The 23,554-nt window shown below is 31.3% G+C and overlaps 1 protein-coding gene, 1 long non-coding RNA gene and 1 other non-coding gene across 3 annotated transcripts; all 3 read right to left on the bottom strand.

The window, feature by feature from the left end:
• Positions 1-12,666: 12,666 nt before the first annotated feature.
• LOC128132270 (protein FAR1-RELATED SEQUENCE 5-like) lies at positions 12,667-15,031 on the bottom strand. The gene is made up of 4 exons (XM_052768776.1): positions 14,652-15,031; positions 14,325-14,583; positions 13,551-14,189; positions 12,667-13,444 (listed from the first exon to the last, which is right to left on the bottom strand). The coding sequence occupies exons 1-4, from the start codon at positions 15,029-15,031 to the stop codon at positions 12,839-12,841; spliced, it is 1,884 nt and encodes a 627-aa protein (XP_052624736.1). The 3' UTR covers positions 12,667-12,838.
• Positions 15,032-15,255: 224 nt separating this feature from the next.
• Positions 15,256-15,920, bottom strand: LOC128132008 (uncharacterized). Its single transcript, XR_008229929.1, has 3 exons — positions 15,831-15,920; positions 15,651-15,755; positions 15,256-15,468 (listed from the first exon to the last, which is right to left on the bottom strand). It is a non-coding gene; the product is annotated as an uncharacterized LOC128132008 (long non-coding RNA).
• Positions 15,921-22,342: 6,422 nt separating this feature from the next.
• LOC111880908 (small nucleolar RNA R71) lies at positions 22,343-22,449 on the bottom strand. Its single transcript, XR_002846625.2, has one exon. It is a non-coding gene; the product is annotated as a small nucleolar RNA R71 (small nucleolar RNA).
• Between the last annotated feature and the right edge of the window lie 1,105 nt (positions 22,450-23,554).

The following is a 23,554-nucleotide window of genomic DNA, read 5'->3' as shown; positions in this document are numbered from 1 at the left end:
ACCCATTTGATCCAAATCGCGATCATCGTTCTGCTTCCAAAATCTCGATCAACGTTCTGCTTCCAAATCTCGATCATTGTTTCAGACTCTAATTCTGATTATACCTGAAATTCATCTTCCGATTATTACACGAAAACCACTCGATAATCAACTAGAACATTAAAAACATTTCGATTTTGAATTTGATATCGAATCAAATGGCTCATTCTACAGATTCTGATTCTGATTTTGTATCAACAGCTGTTCCAAGTAAGTATAATACTACAAACCTCTTGTTCTTACACAATAAACCTATCTGTTCTTATTATAGAAAGTTTTTTCACTTTAAATCGTGTTGTGTATTCAATAAATGTGTAATAATCGAGATAGTTCACTAACTATTTATATTTCGAAGTCAGTATGTAAAGGAATATAGCATTATAAAGCATACAATCTAAACCTAAATCTCAGTGTGTGGTTTATATAGAGTCTATGTATCTAAATGTTAACTCTACAGAGTGTTCTAATTATTCCCCCAATTCATTTGATCTAAATATTCTTAATCAAAATCAGCAAAGATGTTATGTTATTCTAACTAATTGTTCATCATTTAATTAGATTTAGATCCATAAATTGTCTAATACTATAGATTTTGGTAACACAAATCTCTTATTATGATTGTAGTATATTGTTTAGCCAAAAAAAATCTTTGTATTCTAGTGAATTTTATGTTGATTGATAAATAGAAATTTGTTGTTATGTATTTATAGAACTGTGACAGATTATATATCATAAACTAATATGAATTCTAATGGAATTTGATGTTATTGATGCAGCTAAAAAAGTGCAAACAAATGCAACTGTAAGAAAAACAGGGAAAGAAATCTATATTGATATAGGTATAAATTGTGATTACTTTTAGATTATATATTATAATTGCTTTTATTAACCTCTAAATGCTTTTAATAAATATTCTAATTGTTTTTATTTGATAATTTTCTTCATACAGATTCAACAAGTCAAGATAGGGTTAAAAAAGGTATGAACACCCTTTCTTTCAAATAATTCATAAAAAAAACAAATGTTTGGATTTATTTTTCTAATTGATTTTAATTGTAAATCAAAATAAAAAGAAGACAAACCTTATGTTGATTGATAAATATAAATTTGTTGTTATGTATTTATAAAACTGTGACCATATTATATATCATAAACTAATATATTCTAATTGATTTATTTTTCTAAGTTAGTTATTCTGAATATTCTAATTTTGTTTTATCATGTATTCTAATTGATTTTAATTGTTAAATTTCATGACAAAAGATTTGTAAATTCTAATGGAATTTGATGTTATTGATGCAGCTAAAAAAGTGCAAACAAATGCAACTGTAAGAAAAACAGGGAAAGAAATCTATATTGATATAGGTATAAATTGTGATTACTTTTAGATTAAATATTATAATTGCTTTTATTAACCTCTAAATGCTTTTAATAAATATTCTAATTGTTTTTATTTCATAATTTTCTTCATACAGATTCAGCGAGTCAAGATAGGGTTAAAAAAGGTATGAACACACTTTCTTTCAAATAATTCATAAAAAAAAACAAATGTTTTGATTTATTTTTCTAACTTTGTTTTATCATATATTCTAATTGATTTTAATTCTTAAATTTCATGATAAAAGATTTGCAAATTGTAAATCAAAAGAAAAAGAAGGCAGATGAAGGGAAATCAAAGAAAAAAAAACAAAAAAAAAACGTTGTTACTTCTGAAAGCGACTCCGATTCTTCTTCTGATTCATCCTCACATCATAGAAAAAGAATTAAAAAAGGTATCAACAATCATTCTTTAAAACACTTATTCTAATTTTCAATCACAAAATAAATTTTTTGGATTTATTTTTTTTGGTTGATTATTATGAACATTCAAGTTGATTAAAATAAATATTCTAATTTATTTCAATTTTTAAATTTCTTCATACAGCTAAAAATACAAAAAAGAAGAAAATACTTGAAAAGAAAAAAAGACACTATGTTTCAGATTCTTCATCTTTACAGTCAGAGACATCAGAGTCAGAGACATCCACAACAGATAGTGATGAATATGGTAAAATATGTTGTCTTTTATAATATATATGTTGACATACAATAAAAGTATATTATATTTTTCTAATAGAATAATTATTGATGCAGATAAAGTAAATAAAAAGAAAAAAAGAAAAGTCAAAAAACATTTTAAGCGCCACAAGAAATTAATCCATAATGATGTGAAGCACAAAAAGAAAAAACATGTTTCTGATTCTTCAACAGAATCAGAGACAGAATCATACACACATTCAACGGGTAAAATAATCTAAACTTTTTTTTTTCATGAAATATGATTTTATACTTTACAATTCCAATATTATGGAACAATATAAATATTAGAGTGTTTCGAAGAATATTTTTCATAGACTATGTTTGACATGAATTACTTATGACATGAATTACTTATGGATCATAATTGAATTACTTATGGATCATAATATATATGTTGACATACAATAAAAGTATATTATATTTTGATGTGAAAGTATTTTTCTATTGTTTATTGATGTGAAAGTATGTTTCTATGATATTACACATTCTATATATTATTATATCATAAATCATGTTATACTTGATTTTTTTGTTGTTTTACTTAGCTGATATACGATTTTGCAAACATTTGAGTTTAATTTTTTATAAATAATATAATTTGAATAAATATCTACATTTTACTTGGATGATATAGTATTTTTGGATTAAATTCCGTAGAATATTCTGATATAATAAGTTGATATGTATAATATTCTGTTTGGAATATTACTTTGTAATTAAATGAAATATGATTTTTGGATTTTTGTGGGGTTACTAACATCTATGACTGATGTAATGAATTAGATGATGAATCTGATGAAGAAATCTATGTAAAAAAGAGAACCGGTGATAGAAAATATGTTGAAGGAGTGACAAAGATTAAAGAAGCAAAAAGGAAGAAGAATAATAGGGACAATCGTGCAGCAGTAAAGAAACAAAAAACCGTGAAAGAGCAAAAGACTGTGAAAGATATATTGAAGGAGTTGCCTTCAATAAACACTAGATCAACACCTGGATTGATGACAGATGCTGTAAGTTCTTTGACATCAGAACAAAAAGATTGGGTGAAACGAATGGGATTTAAAGCCTTTTTGAAGATCAACATTAAGAGTATTCCCTTAAAACTTTGCCATTTTGTGCTTAAGCATTACGATGAAGGCACAAACAGTATTCTGATTAAAGGAAAAAGAATAAAGATCACAAAGGAAAAAATTCATAAAGTGTTTGGTTTACCCAAAACTGGAAAAAGCTTATTTGATTTGCACAAGGTTAGTGAAGATCATCAAGTGTTTAATGGATGGATGAAGGAACTTGAAGGTGGAAAGGCAAATGCAACAAACTACAAGAAGATTATTCAAAAATCCGAACAAGTGGATTTGAATTTCAAGCTGGCTTTCATAGCTTTATTCGTTAATACGTTTGCAGAATCCATTCCTATGGGGACAAACAACTTAGTTCCAGTTAGAGCACTTGTTGAAGTAGATGACATTTCTAAAATCGATTGGTGTGCATATTTGTTGTACTGTGTGAAAAATTCAAAAGGGAGATGGCATCCAGACAACCCCAAGTGTTATTATATAGCCCGATGTTGTTGCTATTGGTATGTTTTTTCATATACTTATTTTTTTTTCTTAAAAATGGATATCTAATATGATGTTGAAATAATGCAGCTAATTTACTGTGATGAAATTGAATGCAAGCTCCAAAAAATAGAACGTAAAACACCATTAGTTACGATGTGGACAGCAGATAAGTTGAAGGAAAGACAATCTTTTGAGATTGAAGCTGGTGGATTTGGGGTTGGGAATCTAATTGAAGAAAGTTCAAATTTAGAACTTGAGAAGAATGAAAATCAGGTGAATGAGAATCAGGACATGCGTATTGAGGTATATTTTAAATAGAATATATTATTAAATTATGTTTTAGAATATATTTTAATTATATCCTAACTTAATATAAGAAAAATATTCTAATGTCTTTTTTTCCCAGGAATATGAAGAAAAGTATGAAAAAAATTTCAACAATGTCTCAACTGAAAAGAATGATATGGAAGATATTATTTTTCATTGTCTATCGAAGTTCCCTGAAGACAATAAAACGAAGGAGATGATAAGAAAGTTTAGAGACATATTTTCAACTACACTTTTTTCTAGTCGAGAGAAATCAGAAACTATTAAGGAGAGAACCGAAGTCAAATCAGATAGAGATGAAGAGCTTAATAAAACAAACATTTCTGATTCTGATGATGATAAAGATGAAGGAATGAATACAAAGTTGGTTGCATTTTTAGCTGTTAAACCATTACAACAGAAGTTTCCAGAGAATGAAGAAACACAAGAAGAAGATCAAGATATGAATGTTGATGACCGAACAAATTTGGGTTTTGAGAATAATATTGGCGAGGAAACGATTAGACATCCGCATAATCCAGAAAGACAAATAGAATTTGAAGGCATAAATGTTGATGACAAAATAAATTTGGCTTCAGAGGTGAATAATATAGACGAGACTATTGAAAAAAAGAATTTAGAAGACAATGTTGAGAGCAAAAATCTTGTTAAAGGTGGTGAAATTATTGGTGGGGAGAATATTGGGGAGGGGAATATTGTAGAGAAGGTGGTTGGAGACAACATAGGTGAGAGCTCAATTGTTACACCAAAACACAATCCAAAAGGTATATCTATTGATTTTTCCCCTTGGTCTGATTCATTCATAGAAAAAATGGATGAGGATTTGCTTAGAATATTCTCAAACAGAAATCCAGATTCAAATACAATTCAAAATCCAGTTGTCAGATCTACTGTTCCAAAAAAGCTAACATTTGAAAATTCAAAATTTCCCTCCTTTGATCTTCAAATAACCCAACTAATAAACAATGCAGAAACTGGTGATAATTCTGAGGGTAGTGATGAAGATGGAGAATTAGAAGGGAATGAAGAGCAAATTTTAGATGAGAAAGGGAAAAAGGATCAGAATGTGAATGCAAGAGGGAAAAGGAAGGTGACTAATCCAGATATTTTTAGATCACCTTTCGTGAATAGGGTAATTGACTTAAGTGAAAAAGTCAGTACTGAGCAAGAGATAATGGCGCAAATCATGTTTAGATGCGTTGCAGACAAAGATCCAATGTAAGTAAATTCATAATTGTGTAATATTCCTATTGGAATATTTTAACTACAATTCAATATTTTTGTTTTGAAGGGAAATGCTGTTTGAAACTGAGTCTGGAGACATAATGGATAGGGTGCATTTTGAGGGTATGCGTCCAAATCATAAGATACATCATTTCGTTATTGATTGTTGGGCTGCTGTTCTTAATTTTGAAGAAGAAAACCTGAGAAACAAAAAATCACCACCACGTGTCTTCTTCAGCACTCAAATTATGGTACTTAATTTTTAAAATTTATTTTCTATATTCTAATTATAATTTAAAACAATGTATTATAATATTTCTATTGTTCTATATGTACAGACAGAAAAATTACTGGATTCTTCAATACCTTTTGTTGAAAGATCCCGACTTTTTGATGAGGCTGTAAACAATTACTTATATGACATCAAAAGAAAAGTGGATTTCAATTCTATTAATCTGGTATGTATTTTTGATTACAATATAACATATTCATATTAAAATTTATAAAAATTCATTTGTATTTATGTTTGAACTACAGGTGTTTTTTCCAATACACAACCGTGGTCATTTTTATTGTATTCTTTTCAACCTTACAAATCCAGAACATATAATCATTGACAACATAAGATACACCAAAAAAGTAGAAGATGTCTATGGAGAGATTCCTAAACTTGTGGTAAATGTTTCTTCCATAAATCTAAAAACTTTATTTTAATCATAATTGTTTACTTTAAAAAACCACTCTGTATTAGTAAATAAATTCTGATTAGAATATAAAATATAATATTTATATTCTTATAAGATTTATTTACTTAATATAGTTATCATTTTAGAAAAATAATGGTATTTTATTAATATGCATTGCAGCAAATGTACTTTTCAAAGTTTTTGGACAACAATCGGCGGGATAAGGTTTCTTTGTTTAAATCTATGAAGCCAAAGAAAATGAAAATGGCATGGCAAACAAAAACTAAGACAAATGATGATGGTATATTTTTGATGAGGCATATGGAAAAATACATGGGTGAGAAAGAAGAAAAATGGGATGTGGAACTGGGAGAAGAAAGTGTTAGGACATCTAAAAAAATTGCAAAGTTGCGTACATTTTATGTTTCTAAGCTAGCAAACCATCAAATCAACAAGCAGAGAAAATTGAATGTTACAGAAGCATTGGAATTTTCAAAACATGATAAGAAAACTAGGTGTATGTTGGTGAAAGAAGGGAGTGAAGCAAGAGACAATTTGGAAATGAAGAAAGTTTGAAGAATTTTTATATTGGCTTATTACATACATACATTTTATTTTCTATTTTGTTTTTTTTTAAAAGGCTTATGTTTGAGGATATACTTAAACCATTGATATTTTGCTAAATGATATGCTTAAACCAGTTAGTTGGTATCTTGATAAAATATTTACTGCTTAATAGTAAATGATATATTGCGTTTAAACTTTTTGTTTGATGATGCATATTTATTTGATTAAAAAATTGTTTGGTAAAATGATAAATGATTAAAACACATAATGTTAGTATTGTATTAAGCTTATTTTAATTTGTTTTATGTGAATTATTCTGATTATTCTGGTTTCATTAAAATACTTAATAATAAAACGTTTTAATATAATATGTAATTTTGTTTTACAATATTTTAATAAAAATAATAAATGAAATTAGATTTAGTATCATGTTACAATAATAAAAAATTACGATAATAAAAATTTTAGTATACTTTATAAAAAAAAATACATTGTCTCTATTAGTATAAGTAAAATTTTAGAATAAATGAAAATATTTATTTTAGAATATTTGTAATTAAGTAATTTTATTTTACAATTAAAATAATATTTGAATCAAACTGTAAGTTTTTAAATTAAAAGGGACTAAAAATACTAGGACGTATTTGAACCAAACTGAAAGTTTTTAAATTAAAAGGGACTAAAAATACTAGGACTTATTTTCCAGGGACGAAAAAGGGACAAACGTGATAACTTTGAGATTTGATACTTATGCACGATGGAAGAACATTAAAATGAAAAAACTCAATTTCTTCATCTGTGTTCTCAAAAACCGTCTTCCAAAACTTCTTATCATTTTCGGTTTTAAACACTCCATCAAAACCCTAACTTCTTGTGCTCTTGAACTCGTCATCTTCGATTTCTCCCTGTATCAATTTCAATTTTCGATGTTGTGACTCCGATTTTCACTTGATAACATCGATAAAACCCTAAAACTTAATTTCATTCTTATCGAGTATTTCTTATCAACGAAAATGGCTACATCAACGCGTGCTTCAGAATCTACCAAAACTTCTCAAGAAATTCCAGGTATATCTTTATATCCTTGAGTTCGTTTGAAAACGGCGATATATCTTTGAGAATTAGGGCATCGGGCTCTTGTTTCTTAGTGAATATGGGCGTTTTTGTGTTGTTTGAGTATGTATTTATAACAAAAATATGCCCCTACTTATATTACATTTAATACATTCTGATGTGGGATTCTTTGGATTAATGATAAATAAAGCTTTAGCCTTTCATCTATTTGCAGGGGCATTCAGTTTTGATTTCAACCAAACACATTTATTTATTACTTTTGAGATTTTGTGTGTATGTGAAAAAGGAAATATACACAAGTGCTTTCAAGGCAGATATGAAAAAGAAACATTCTCATGGTATTGGTCCTGGTGGTCTTGGTCTGAATAAGAATAATAAAGTTTTTCCATTAAACAATTGCATATTATGTCCTGTAATAATTCAGAACTTGATCTGAATTAGTATAGAACTCATCAAATAAACAAAAACAAAATTATGTAATTAACAATCACGTTATTATATGTGTTTTCTGCATTTTCTGATAAAATAGAGAGTTATCATTCCACTTTTGACATCTTACTATGTGATTCAACTTCTAAATGTTCATCAATTTGCTTCTGTTTTTAATGTGTATGTATGTAACTGTGTTTATAGAAAAATCGAGTAATTTTAATCTCATAAAGAAACAGTGCAGGGGCATATTGGTCAATTTGCTTTAAATTTATTATGTGTATCTTTATATGTTGTTTTCTTTGTGTGTATGTATTATGATGAGTTAGAATATAATTTTGAAATAAATGTAAGTGTTTTTCTATTACATATTACATTTAAATTGTATTTAACATTAATTATTTTCATGCAGATAATATTATAACAAGAATGACAAAATCAAAAATAAAAATGATGACACTGGGTAGATGTAGTGAGGTTGAAACTTCAACAGGCAAACAGTTGGTTCAAAAAAGAAAATCATCGAAGTCGATCAATCAATTAACAACTACATCATCAAAAGAAAAACAAAAAAAAGGTATATCATCAATTATTCTATTCTAATAAAAATATTTACCTCATTTATTTCTGTTATTCTATGTATTATAATAAAATATTCTATATTCTATTATTGTTTTTCTATATTCTATTAATTTTTTCTAATATAATATTTTTAATTGTTAATCTAATTTGTTTCTGTTATTCTATATACTTTAATAAACTATTCTATGTATTATAATAAAATATAAAAGAATAAATGATATATTGTGTATTCAATATTTTCTAATAAAATATTTATCTCATTTGTTTATGTTATTCTATGTATTACAAATAAAATATTCTATATTCTATTAATGTTTTTCTATGTTCTATTAATCTTATTCTAGTAGAATATTTTTAAATGTTACTCTAGATATTTGGATATGATAAATCAATTATTATTTCCTAATTTGATTATGAAAATGACAATAAACAGCAAGAAGGTTGTATATGGATAAAACTCATGAAAAAACTTCAATAGCCGAACGACTAATTGAAAGAAGAAAATCATTGAAGCTTATTGATGAATCAGCCACTACAACACCAAAAGCCAAAGAAAAAAAAGGTATATCATCAATTATTGTATTTGTACTATAATATCTTGTGTATTAATGTTATTCTAATAGCAAGAATGTCATATATAGATAAAATTCATATTTGTTATTATTGATTATGCATTTACAATTAGAGTTAGCATAAGCATTTTACATCATTATGATTTTATACTTTACAATTCAAGTTTAAATTTTTATAAATAATATATTTTGAATAAATATCTACATTTTACTTAGATAATATAGTATTTTTGGATTAAATTTCATAGAATATTCTGATATAATAAGTGTATATGTATAATATTCTGTTTGGAATATTACTTTGTAGTGACAAAGATTAAAGAAGGAAAACGGAAGACGAATAGTGGGGACAATCGTGCAGCAATAAAGAAACAAAAAACCGTGAAAGAGCAAAAGACTGTGAAAGATATATTGAAGGAGTTGCCTTCAATAAACACTAGATCAACACCTGGATTGATGACAGATGCTGTAAGTTCTTTGACATCAGAACAAAAAGATTGGGTGAAACGGATGGGATTTAAAGCCTTTTAGAAGATCAACATTAAGAGTATTCCCTTAAAACTTTGCCATTTTGTGCTGAAGCATTACGATGAAGGCACAAACAGTATTCTGATTAAAGGAAAAAGAATAAAGATCACAAAGGAAAAAATTCATAAAGTGTTTGGTTTACCCAAAACTGGAAAAAGCTTATTTGATTTGCACAAGGTTAGTGAAGATCATCAAGTGTTTGATGGATGGATGAAGGAACTTGAGGATGGAAAGGCAAATGCAACAAATTACAAGAAGATTATTCAAAAATCCGAACAAGTGGATATGAATTTCAAGCTGGGTTTCATAGCTTTATTCGTTAATACGTTTGCAGAATCCATTCCTATGGGGACAAACAACTTAGTTCCAGTTAGAGCACTTGTTGAAGTAGATGACATTTTTAAAATCGATTGGTGTGCATATTTGTTGTACTGTGTGAAAAATTCAAAAGGGAGATGGCATCCAGACGACCCCAAGTGTTATTATAAAGGCCCGATGTTGTTGCTATTGGTATGTTTTTTCATATACTTATTTTTTTCTTAAAAATGGGTATCTAATATGATGTTGAAATAATGCAGCTAATTTACTGTGATGAAATTGAATGCAAGCTCCAAAAAATAGAACGTAAAACACCATTAGTTACGATGTGGACAGCAGATAAGTTGAAGGAAAGACAATCTTTTGAGATTGAAGCTGGTGGATTTGGGGTTGGGAATCTAATTGAACAAAGTTCAAATTTAGAACTTGAGAAGAATGAAAATCAGGACACACGTATTGAGGTATATTCTAAGTATAATATATTATTAAATTATGTTTTAGAATATATTTTAATTATATCGTAACTTATTATAAGAAAAATATTCTAATGTCTTTTTATATTAGGTTAAAGTATGATTTTATAAAAATCTGTATATTCTTATATTACATGCTTATGGTTCATAGTAAATATTCTAGATATTCTGAGATGATAAAATATTACATGCTCATAATTATATTATTTTATTATTTTTCAGGATATAAAGATAACTTTGATAAGATGTTCAATAAAGTTTCATCAATAAAGGAGGACATGTATGGAATTGTTTTTGATTGTATATCAAAGTTCCGAGATGTCGATATAACAAATGAATTGAAAGAGAAGTTCATTAAGTTATTTTCAGATCCTATTTTTTCAAGTGCAGATAATCAAAACAATGAAAACAAAAAAAAGGGATCACATGAAAGGGTTGAATCTCAAAATGGTGATGAAAGGCTTGAATCTCAAAATGGTGACACAGGGGAGAATTATATAAGTTCTTACAAATCACCATATATGGATAAAGCTGTGAATTTATTTGATAGAATCAATTTGCAGAATGTTCTTTTGATTCAGGTTCTAATAAGATGTGCATAGGAGAAAAATAAAATGTAAGTCACTAACTCTTGGTATAATACATGTGTATATCTATTCTAATGTTGATGACATATTTTTTGTTCATGTTTAAAATTAAGGGAGGTACTTTTTGAAACAAATACGGGAGAGATTATGCATAGACAGGATTTTGAGAGCATGAGGCCTGAACATGTTATACATCATCGTGTGATTGATTCTTGGGTTGTTGTTCTAAATTACGAGGAACAAAAATCAAAAAGTAAACCATACCGCCTGTTCTTCAATACCAAAATTATGGTAAATTCTTTTACAATTGGAACTTCTATATTTTAGTTGTAAATTGTAACAAGATATTCTAATTTTTCTGTTTTTCTATGTTTACAGAGTTCTGAGTTGTTAGATGAAACTAAATCTTTTGACGAGCGTTTTTTAACTTTTGAGACTCGTGTTGATAAGTTTCTATCTAATGTCAAGGCAAATGTAGATTTCAATGATCTTAAACTCGTAAGAATATTTTATTAATTAAAATATTACATTATTAAAAGATAGGAATTATGTTAACTTTTTGATGAATTTGTTGGAATTGCAGGTGGTTTTCCCAATACATAACGGTGATCAGATGTATGCTGTTGTTTTCAACCTAACATATCCACAAGTTCATATTATAGACAGCATACAAACAAAATCGTTAGAAAAAACTTATGGAATGACACCAACATCATTAGTAAGTTTTCATTTACTTTTATTAATTGTATTAAATTTACAATATAATATATTTAATAATGTAATTTTGTTAATATACATTGCAGAAATTGTACTTTATACGATATTTGGAGAAAACTACATTTATCATCAATAATATCGAAGGTTTGCGATCAACAACAGTGAAGATGATGAAAATTGACTGGAACACAAAGGAGTTGACAACAGAGAATGGAGCACTTTTAATGAGACATATGGAAAAATATTGTGGAGAAAAGCAAGGAAAGTGGAATGTGGAAATGGAAAAAGGCAGTGATGTGCAAGCTGTTCAATTTGTAAAATTACGTGCCTTATATGCTGTTAAGATTGCTACACATGAAATCAACAACCACAAGGAAAGAGTTATCAAAGAGGCAATCGAATTTGGAAAATTTGATCATGCGACTAGAAAAAAGATGTTAGAGGAAGGTATCCAAAGGATGGATGAATTGGAAATGGGTAATAGAATTTGATAGAAGTTTGGAATTTTATAAATGTAGTTATGGTGACTTAACAACAATTCCTTTTCTAATATCTGTATTATTTTGAACAAATTAGACAAAAAAATGATGCCTAGTATTATGTAAGAAACTTGATATGGTTTATTAGGTGATTAATGCTTAATGTATAGAAGGTATTATGATCACTTCTTAATGATATGGTTTATTAGGTGATTAATGCTTAATGTATAGTAGGTATTATGATCACTTCTTAATGACCATGGTAGAATATTCTAATAGAATAATGTATAATGGCATCAGTATTCTATTAGAATAACATTCTTACATGCATAATCTTGTATTATAATATTTTGATAACAAAGCATTATACTGCAATCATTCGTATATACTTCAAAAAATTAAAGATTGAAAATATTAGAAGAATCAATATGTTCTCAAATGTATAACACATCATCACAACCCAAATGTCTCATACATCATCACAAACCAAAACAACAGAAAAATATCCAAACTAAAAAAGTCAAACTTTTATCTATATGGTATTATTGAACTTTATTGAAATACGAAAAAAATCGAAATATATTTCTAGACACAACTATGCACTTTGTACCTTGGATTTATTCAACAATGTCAAACATTTCCTTGAATTATGCCCTTTAACCCCACATGTTTTGCATGATCTTGATTGCTTGTTACCTTGAATAGTAGCCTTCTCCAAAGCACTTTTTAAACGTTTTCCTGTACCAGAACCTTTATTCTTCACCATAGGTGGATTTTCAACATCAACAACTTCAGGATTCGTAGTAGCTCCGTAAAGTTTATCAATATGATCTTCTTTTGTAACCGGTACTTTGTCTGAACCTTGTTCACCAATATCAGTCATAAAAACTTCAAGCTTCTGCATGAACTCTTCTAACTTCTTGTCATCATTACTTAATGAAGACAGACATTGATCAAGCATGGAAAAAGCTTTGTATGCAACCTTCTCAACATTTCCAGACGAATCACTATATCTAAACGTCCTTTTCAAAACTGTGGTGGGGATAATATCTCTTCTCCATCTCTTAAGAATGTATCTGGACGGAATCTCTTGTATGTCATAAATCTTTAGAATACAGAAGATGTGTCTACAAAAAATTCCAAACCGCTCAAAAAGCATGCATGAACATTTCACCGTTAGATCTTCTCTGTTGAATTCAACCTGTTTCAAAAATTATTAGCATAATAAGCATATTCAAAAAAGAAAAATTAGAATATTTTTTCAGAATTATTAGAATATTAAGTATATTCTAAAATGTCAACATTACCTCAAAATCACCTTCACTTGTGTTAAAATTCCATTCAGAATCGATGTCAACTTTTTCTTTTTTCTCAACTACTACCTTCTTCTTTGATATATTTGTCCTTTTATGTTTGACAATGCATATGTCAGAAACAACGCCTGATGTAACACTCTTCTGTGAACAAGAAACAAGTGAATGAAGAATCTCCCTCTGCACCATGAGAAAAATAGTCCTGGTGTATACCATAGATGCATGTTTCTCCATATCTGCAAGAGGTGTTTTGATGATTGGAATTATAGTAGATGTATCAAAATCAAATTTGATCTGATTATTCCTTTGCCTTTCCATAACAGACTCAAAAGCATTCATAAAATTGTTTAACGTATAACCATGATGCGATACCCTATTGAATGCTGAATTCTCACTTTCTGACCGAGAAGTTGTTCTCATTAGACCTGACATCGGTACATCTTTAAAATAGGCTGGAATCCAACTGCTTCTCAAATCAAACATATCTTTCATCCATTTATTGTCTTGCAACTTATATTTTACCATTAATGCATCCCATCTCATTTCAAAATCATTGACAGCAATTTTGGAGTCCCATACTATACTATTGAAGTCCGCCTTAAAATCTGATTCATTCATTGTTTCCCAGCTTACCTTCAAAAACAATTCATATATTATTCTGTTAGAATATAATATAGTATAAAAAGGCATTTCATTTAATCTATTATCCTAATTACAAAAAATATTTCATTTAATATTCTGATAAGAATATAACAATAATGTTAGTACCTTCAATGGAAGTTTACTTGTGATATGCCACATACAAAATCTATGTTTTGTGTATGGAAATACTATCTCAATAGCTTTTTTCATTGTTGGATCTTGATCGGTCACGACCATGATTGGTGCTTTTCCAAAACACTTCAAGAATGACCGAAGTAACCAAATATAGGAATTTGTATCTTCTCTACACAACAAACCAGCTCCAAAAGTGACGCACCTTTTGTGATTATCAATGCCAGTAAAAGGTACAAATACCATACAATACCTAAAAAAACACAAAAAAATACCATTAGAATATATAACTAAAAATGTTTATATTTCTATAATAAATACCTGTTTGTACGATATGTTGCATCAAACGAAACAACGTCCCCAAATAACTCATAGTTTTGTTTTGAAGTGTCATCAGCCCAAAAGAGAGCATTTAACTGCTTCTTGTCACATCTGTATTCGTATGTAAAATTTGTAACATTCTCTCTACGATTCTGAAGCTTTGTAATCAACAAATTTGCATCAGTTCCCCCGATGTGACAATTTATATCCCTTGTAAAATTTTTCCAATCTATCTCTAGTCCATCAACAAATTCACATCCTCCTTTTATAACGCACATTAGTCTATATGATGTAGTTGCCCCCACCTTTGCACTCAAAAGTTTATGTATAAAAGCTTGATCAACAACACTCAACTGACGTTTAGCTCTTGAAAGATGCATACAATCTTGATTGATCAATTTGTGGTTGTGTTGTTGTTCAAAGCGCCACAGGTAAACTTCTGAAGAATGTGGTATAGCTTTGAATGCAACAAAAGCTTTGCAATTTGTGCGTTTACAACTACTATTTCTCAATTGCTTATTATGATCATCACTAATTGTGTCTAATATAGAAGTGTTTGGCAATCCCCCTCTATTGCATATAAAATATTTCGAAGTTGTGATTCCACTCTTTTTCCTCTCTGTTGATTTTCTAATATCAAAACCAGATCTTAATGCATATCCTTTATACCACTTAATAGCATCTTTTATATCTTTAAAAATTGAACCCAAAGTAGGTATCCAACCAGGTTCAACCACTGGAATCCAAAATAAAGAACCATCAGCTCCAATGAATTCTTTGCAAGATCCATATTCTGCTGCAACATTGTCACTTTGAACTATAAAAAAGAATATACTACCATGTTAACATATAATCATAATAATTTGCATTCATATAAATGTAATCATAAAAAACCACAATCTTATATGTGCATTATTCTATAAAGCATAATATGCAGTAACATGAACTTATCACCAACATCATTCTATAAAGAATAATCGATATCAGTAACAGAATTACCTTGGATTTCCAATTGATTTCCATCATTGTCCAGAATCTATGAATCACCAGATCTGAATTGATGATTTTCTTCATCGTAATGATCATTTCCGATGTCATTCATATCTAAATCATACATAATTGTTACTACATTAAAAATTGAATGTGTTATATGCAAATAACAATGAAAACAATGATTACCTTGGGTTTCCGATTGATTTTCCTCGTTATGAATAAACTCTGAATCAGTATAACCGAACTGATGATTTTCTTCATCAAGATGATTGTTTTAGATGTCATGCATATCCAAATCATCCATAATTGTTATCATTATTGATATATCAATGTATGTAAAATATTCTATAAGAATAACATGCAGTCTCATGAACTTATCACTAAGATGATGTTAATGAAAAGCAAATAGATGTTAATCAAAAGAAAACAGATGACATATTGTTGCTGAAAAATTCTTAATTCATTTAGGACTTTCATCAAACAAGTAGAGTGCATGTATTGTTGCTGAAAAATTGTTGATTGAATGAAAGTTTAAGCTCAAACATTGAAATAGTTGATATATTTCTCAAAAACATATCCTATGTTAACTTTTCTTCTAGGTTAAAAACAATTAACATGAACTAAATAAATCAATCAGTATGATGTTCTATTGCTTCAAAACATATTGCTTAATAGTGCTGAAATCAAACAATGAAAGTGATGAAAGTTGTCATACATTGATGAATTTCTAAAATAACGGATCAGAGAGTAAAAATCAAAACTTGAAAGTGCATAGACAACTATAAATGTTTAAGAATTGCAGAAATTGCTAACCACAACTTATAAACAGAACTACATATGCCAAAAAACTAAACCTCAATCTAATGATCACTTTCAGATGTAGAATGATGAAGAAGATGAACTGGTAAATCACTAAAATCGCGAATTTAATAGTTGAGATTGTGATAGGATAGGATAATTTAATCGATCAACGATTTTTGCTTTCAAAATCACAACAATCTGGTAGAAAGACTTGATGATCGAAGGAGATAAAGATCATGATTACCTGAATATGACGATTTTGATACAAGAGGATAACTGATCAATCAATGAATGATGGTCCTATATCAGCGATGAATTGGCCAAAGACTTGAAGATTGATGGAGACGAATATCTTGATTACGTGAATATGACCCTAATTTATGTAACAGATGTACTGATGAGATATTTAACATAATAATGACTAATCTGCCCCTAATTAACAAATGATGTACATTAATAAGTCTTAATCATGTTTTTCTACCTGCCACATGATCAGTTATGATCAATGGCTAAGATGTTGTCCTCGTGTCTCACAAAAAACCTTTGGTCTCAAATGAACCTTATCCTATATATATATATATATATATATATATATATATATATATATATATAGGGTTAGGTTATTTTGTTTTCACTATGATTAATTCTGGACTAATCATTTTAGTTATTTTAAGAAAGTAATTAATACATATTACATATAGAAGATATAATGGGTATTAATTACATCTTCAGTATTTAATATGCATTAATTACTTTTTTAAAATAACTAAATAATTGGTCCAGAATCAATCATACATGCACACAATAGATAATGAAAACATTTGAACCTATATATATATATATATATATATATAGAGAGAGAGAGAGAGAGAGAGATGTATTTGGAGCTATGCCTAGAATTCTTCTCCACAATATCTTTCACGGGGGGAGTGGATTGTTATCACCCAACAAGTTTCAGTTTCTGTCTTGGGGATGAATTTCATCAATGTTCCGTGCTCGACCTTGCCTGTCGATTGGGAATTTATGATCAGCCCTTAGTCTCAACAGATATCTTTCGGGCCTTTTGGGGCAATCTCACATGGTGTTTCCCGATGGAGTTACTAGCACGGGGTGGTGGAACACGATTGGTAACAAAGTTTATATTCCAAAATCGGCACAAGAGGGGAGCATCCGATCACCTACGCACCGCCTTATTCATCGTCTTATTTCATCCACTATTAACCAAAGGAAGGATGATGACAAGGTTTCTAACCTTGATGTCTTCTATTTATGGAGCATTATCATACCCGGCATTTTTTGCAATATTCCATGGTGTTTGGCTTCATATCTATCGGAGGGTGCGGTTAAGGATCGCAAAACTTCTCGAATCAATGGTGGTATGTTTGTCAACCGGTTAGCCAACTCGTTTGGGTTGATGACCCGTGGTGCATGGAACTTTATGACGATGATTCCTACGCCTCCATTCAATCCAATTCTTTTCCGGCTGGCCAGGATTATTGAAGATTATGGTGGTGGTCTTTATGCTATCCCACATGATGATCCGGTTGTTGGTCCCGAAGCACCGGGGAGGAGGGTTCGTTCGAGGAGGGAGCAGGATGTGGAGGAAGAGCCGCCGGTGATTCCGGTTGATAATGAAGAAGTACCAATGGATTGGTACAATGTGGAGATGAGGCGGCTACAAGATCAAATGGCGCGGGGCATTAATTTTAGCAACCAATCACATATCCGGCTTTTCGATCATTTCAACATACCGCATATTGATGGCAGTAACTTTCCGTACATTCCATCGTGGGACGAGGTGATTAGTGCAAGAAGGAGTGGTGTGGGAGGAAGTGGAACAACAACGGATCATGACGAGGAGGAGGATTGATTTCTTTGCATTTTTATTGAACAATTTTCAATTTTTATGTTTTTGTTTTTTTTATTTATTTGGTTGGTTTGAATGTGTTTAGACTTTTTACTGTTTTGCTTAATGTGTGGTTGCTTTGATTATTTTTCATAATTGAATTAGGAATGCTTGCATAGGAGAGTTAAAGTTCTAGAGTCGAAAGGGTTATAAGAGTGATAGAGAGTCAAGAAAGGGAAGCATTAGAGTCAAAGTATCGAGTCCGGTCCTTAGGGACATGAGCGAGTGAGTCCAGAAGTGAGGAGACAATTTTGAAGATTTATTGGCAGTTGGAATATGTGTAGAATGTAATTTTTTTTCATCCAGTGGTCTACTCGTCGAGTGCACTAAACTGACTCGACGAGTCACCTTGTATTCTCACAAACATGACGATGTCCGCGCTTATACTCGACGAGTCACGTATATGACTCGACGAGTTATCCATTTTTAACCTAGGGAGACTGCTGATTTGATGCTGATGAGAGTACCACTTGACCATTTATTCTTCCTATATTGATTCCTGAAGATCTTACACTGTTTTTCCTCGTATTTGGAGCGACCCACACGAGATTTGAAAACCAAGGCATGGATGAGATGTTACCATGTCTAAAGTCAATTGAAGTTGGAGCTAAAATGAAAGTGACCAACCTATCGACTGCTATCCCAGGGGATTTTGTTCTAATTCCCTCTTTATTCTCTTTTTATGTTTTTATCATGCATAATATGCAATGAGGGCATTGCATAAAATAAGTGTGGGGTAGGGGGTTGGTTACATATTAGAAAATTTAGAGTCTTAATTTAGGTTAATTTTAAAAAATTTGTTGCATATTAAAAATATTACTTAGGGTTAATTTAGAAATTTTTGGTAAAAGTAAAATTAGGATTCCATGTTAGAGTTGTGTTGATGATTGCATGAAGACCCAAATGTTTAGTTGAGCCTATATACGTTCTAGTGCATTTGTGGCTTCCTTATTTCAGTGAAATCATGGGACAAAAACACGACCCTGCTCAGCCTGAAGGATGCAATATGTTTAGCAGCCTAAACCTGAAATGTATCCAGGGAGATTGTTATTGTTAGCCAATAAAGGTTAAGATTCAGCGCCCCTGCTTAAGCATGTAGGGATTTGAGTGAAAAAAGAGAGGTATATGTAAAAAAAGAGAGAGAATTACAAGAGAAGTTGTATGAATTTTGGAGCAAATAAAGTGAAGATCAAAAGATCAAAATTCCAAGAAATTCAAAAAGTTGAAGATACCAAAAATCAAACAATAAAGGTGGTGAATTCAAAGAGATCAAAGATCAAATTACCAAAGGAAGTGAAGAATTCAAAAGAGCTCCATGGTGGTATCAAAAAGTGTAATTATAGATTATGTATGCTTAGGTTGCTCAATTAAAAACACCTTGAGGGTAAGAGGTTTTCTACGGATGGATTCGGAGGGTTGCATAAAATGAGCATAGTTCAGGGTGAGTGGGCGAGTGTTTATGAGGATTGTGAGTATTTGGAGTATGGGAGGTCCTTAGGAAAAATTTTAGACACAAATGCATGCATTGCGGTCTTGGCATAATGGCTGGGTTAGATTGGAGTTGCTATATATGATTCTAATGTTTTAAAATTTATTTTTGCTTGGGGGCAAGCAAAAGTCAAGTGTGCGTATTTTGATATGTGCATATTTAGTTCATATTAAGTATAGTTTTTAATTCAGTTATTAGCTAAATTATTGCATTTTATGGACAAAAGGTACTTAAAAGTGTTTGGATTATATTTTCAGTCCAAAAATGAAGCTCGGAAGTAGAAGGAAGTAGGAGAAGCGGTTGAGAGATTAAGAATGGAATAAAGAAGAAAAACACCAAAAATAACACCTACTCGGCGAGTAGGGTCGACTACTCGGCGAGTCCGATCGAAGAATCGAGAAGATAATGACTCGGGATCCCGAAGACTTATCACAATACGGGGACTGAGAGATGGACTCGACGAGTCGCCACCTGACTCGACGAGTCGATTCGTATATATAAAGATAACTCCTCAGAACGATGGGGGAGAATTCTGGAACGGTTCAGAAGAGTTTAGCTGCGATTAAGAAGGCAGAAAAACCCTAGAAGACAACGAAAGGAGCTAGAATTCAATCCCAGAGAGTAATTGAGGCAAAATTTCATCATTCCACTTATTCTTTTGTTTTATCATTATGGTTAAGCAATTTGACTTTGTTTGTTTGTTGTTATTTACTTCAATTATGAGCTAAAACCTTTAGACTTCTGTTTGGGGATACAAAGTTGACAATATGGTTTGATTGATTGGTAGGATTAATTCTAAGTTGGTGAATTTTTGTTATTTTAGCTTGCTAAAGAACCTTGTGTGTGAATAATAATTAATTTTCTGTTAATAGGAAGATAATTGATTAGCATGAACATCTATTGATTATTAACCTCATATGCTATGTGATCACTATGCCATATGTCTAGGATTAATGAATATGAAACTAGAATTAATAAGAAAATTGAGTAAATCCATATGCAAGCTTGTAATATGACCATCAAACAAGAAGTTAATTAAAAGAATAAATTAGTTAACTATTGCAAGTCTAACTTAACCCGAATAATTAATCTAGTGAATTTAATTAAATTAGACAATTGGCCACTGTTTAAGTTAGTTTATTTGCTAAGGATTAGGGTAGTGAATACGAATCTAATCACTTGAATCGGTAACCAACAAAAGAATTAATCCATTGCACCATTACCTTGAAATCAACCATAGAGTCAACCAAGTTGAACTAAACAGAAGTTCCTTTCCAATTATTGAATCTAGTTAAGTCTTTATTTTCTAGTTCTTAAATTAGTAATAGTTAGTAAGTTTCTAGTCTTGTAAAACTACAGAAAACCCCTACTTATTAATTAACTTAGATAAAATTAGTTTTTAATTTTAATTTGCCGTTCCCTGTGATCGATATCCTGCTTATTTAGCTATACCACAATTGATAGGTTCACTGCCTTTTGTGTGTTATTTGATAATTAAAAGTAGGTTTAAAACTAAGTGAGTTTGCACACATCAGGTTTTTGGCGTCGTTGCCGGGGAACGGTTCTAAATTAACATTAAATTCTAGTTTAATCGATCCTTTGTGTGGGATTTATCTTACACAAAGTTATTTAAGAAGCAATTCAGTAAGTAAAATTAGTTTTATTACAATTTCGTTTTTAGAGTAACTAGAAATTTTCTTTTCTGTTTTTGCCTTGAACTCGCCGAGTGCACTCGTGCCGACTCGGCGACTACATCGTTGTTTCAGTTTTAATTTTTTATTTTATTTTTGTTCTTTTTACGTGTTTTCTGTTTTGTTTATAGTTGTTTCATGACCCGAGGATCTGATACACCTCTGGTCCCCCCCTCTTGAAGACCCGGAATCCGCGCTAAGGAAGAGCAAGGGCAAAGCCGTTGGAGAATCCGCTTCGTCAAAGAAATCGCCACTCAAAAACCTCAAGTCCGTTTTCAGCAAGAAGAGGAGCAGCAAATCCGGAGCATCCAGTGCCTCTTTGACTATTGAAGACCCAATTCAAGAAGATATCGAATACGAGACCGAGGAAGAAGAAGAACCCACATTCGAGCACGACTCCGAGTTTGAAGGCGATTTAGTCATCACTATGGCTAATATCGATGAAGTCCCCATGGGGGAATGGAAGAAGAGGATGCGCGATGACACCGGCCCGGGACTTGTGCAGCCCGCAATTCCCGCAACCGCCACTTTCGAACTAAAAGGCCATATTCTCGCTCAACTCAAGGAGATTCCTTTTTATGGGAAGGATCACGAAGACGCCTACAAACACTTGGACGAAGTGAATGATGTGGCCGACTACTTTAATGTACCGAATGTCCCCCGCGAGACCCAGCTTCTTCGCATGCTCCCAGTCACGTTCAAAGGAGCTGCAAAGGATTGGTTAAAGTCACTTCCTCCCAGATCAGTCACCACATGGGACAAGATGAAAGAGGAGTTCATTGATCACTTTTGTCCGCCCTCCAAAATAGCCAAGCTAAAGAAAGCAATTGCCAACTTCGAGCAACAACCCGGAGAATCTCTTTATGAAGCATGGGAAAGATACAAGAGTTTGCTTAGAAATTGCCCACATCACGACCTTAATAGCCAACAAGAGGTCTCCATTTTCTACGATGGAGTCAATGTCACCACAAGGCAATTGCTAGATTCTCAAGGTCCGCTCACGAAGAAGGCGCCCCCGGTAATCAAGGAGCTAATTGAAGAATTCTCTAAGCACTCTAGAGAATACCACAATCCAAGAAACGAAGTAAGTCGGGGAGTAGTGAACGCGGAAAATGATAGCATAGCGGCGGTGATAGCTAAGCTTGATAGTCTTGATAGAAGAATGACAAAACTGGATCAAACAATCCATGCTATGAGGGTGGGATGTGAAAATTGTAGAGGGCCCCATCTCACCAAGGATTGTGATGTGGATGAGAATGGAAATAAGAAAGCTCAACTCTTCTATTCAAGTGGCGATCGATACGACGAAAATTGGCGAAAACCTAAGAAGGAATGGCTCCCATACGAGGAGTATAAGAAGGCTAAGGATGAAAAATGCAAGCAGAAGGAGAGGGGACTATATCAAAGAGAAGAACCGGTAGAAAAGAAAGCTGATTTGGAAGAAATGTTCACTAGATTCATAGCCACGTCCGAAAAGCGACAAAATGATCATGATGTTGCAATACATGAGACCAGAGACATGCTAAGGAATCAGCAGGCATCCATTCTCAACATTAAGAAACAGCTGGGACAGCTTGCACACCAAGTGAACGAAAGAAGACCGGGTCAACTTCCAAGTAATACCGAAACCAATCCAAGAATGGAGAATGTGAGTGCAGTGACCTCCAGAAAAGAAGAAATTTTCACAGATACACAAAGGATCTCCAAGAGGAAGACAGAAAGGGCAGAAGAGTCGATTCCAGCAAAACCCGATCTGACTCGCCGAGTCCCTCTAATGGACTCGACGAGTCCGTGCGTGAATGATAAAACTGTTAGTCCTTTAAAGCCATATAATCCTCCTTTGCCATACCCAATTAAAGCCATGCCTGCAGAAAAAGTTGAAGCATATAGAACCTTCATGAAGCATGTTAAAGCCTTACAAGTTAATATGCCATTTGTGGAAACAATGCTCCAAACACCAAAATACTTCAACTTGCTAAAAGGTCTTTTTGCTGCTAGGAAAGATTTGGCTGAAGTCGCGGAG

This window comes from Lactuca sativa, chromosome 2 (assembly GCF_002870075.4).
Source record: "Lactuca sativa cultivar Salinas chromosome 2, Lsat_Salinas_v11, whole genome shotgun sequence".
NCBI classification, from domain to species: Eukaryota; Viridiplantae; Streptophyta; class Magnoliopsida; order Asterales; family Asteraceae; genus Lactuca; species Lactuca sativa.
This window is presented reverse-complemented; position numbering and strand designations above follow the sequence as displayed.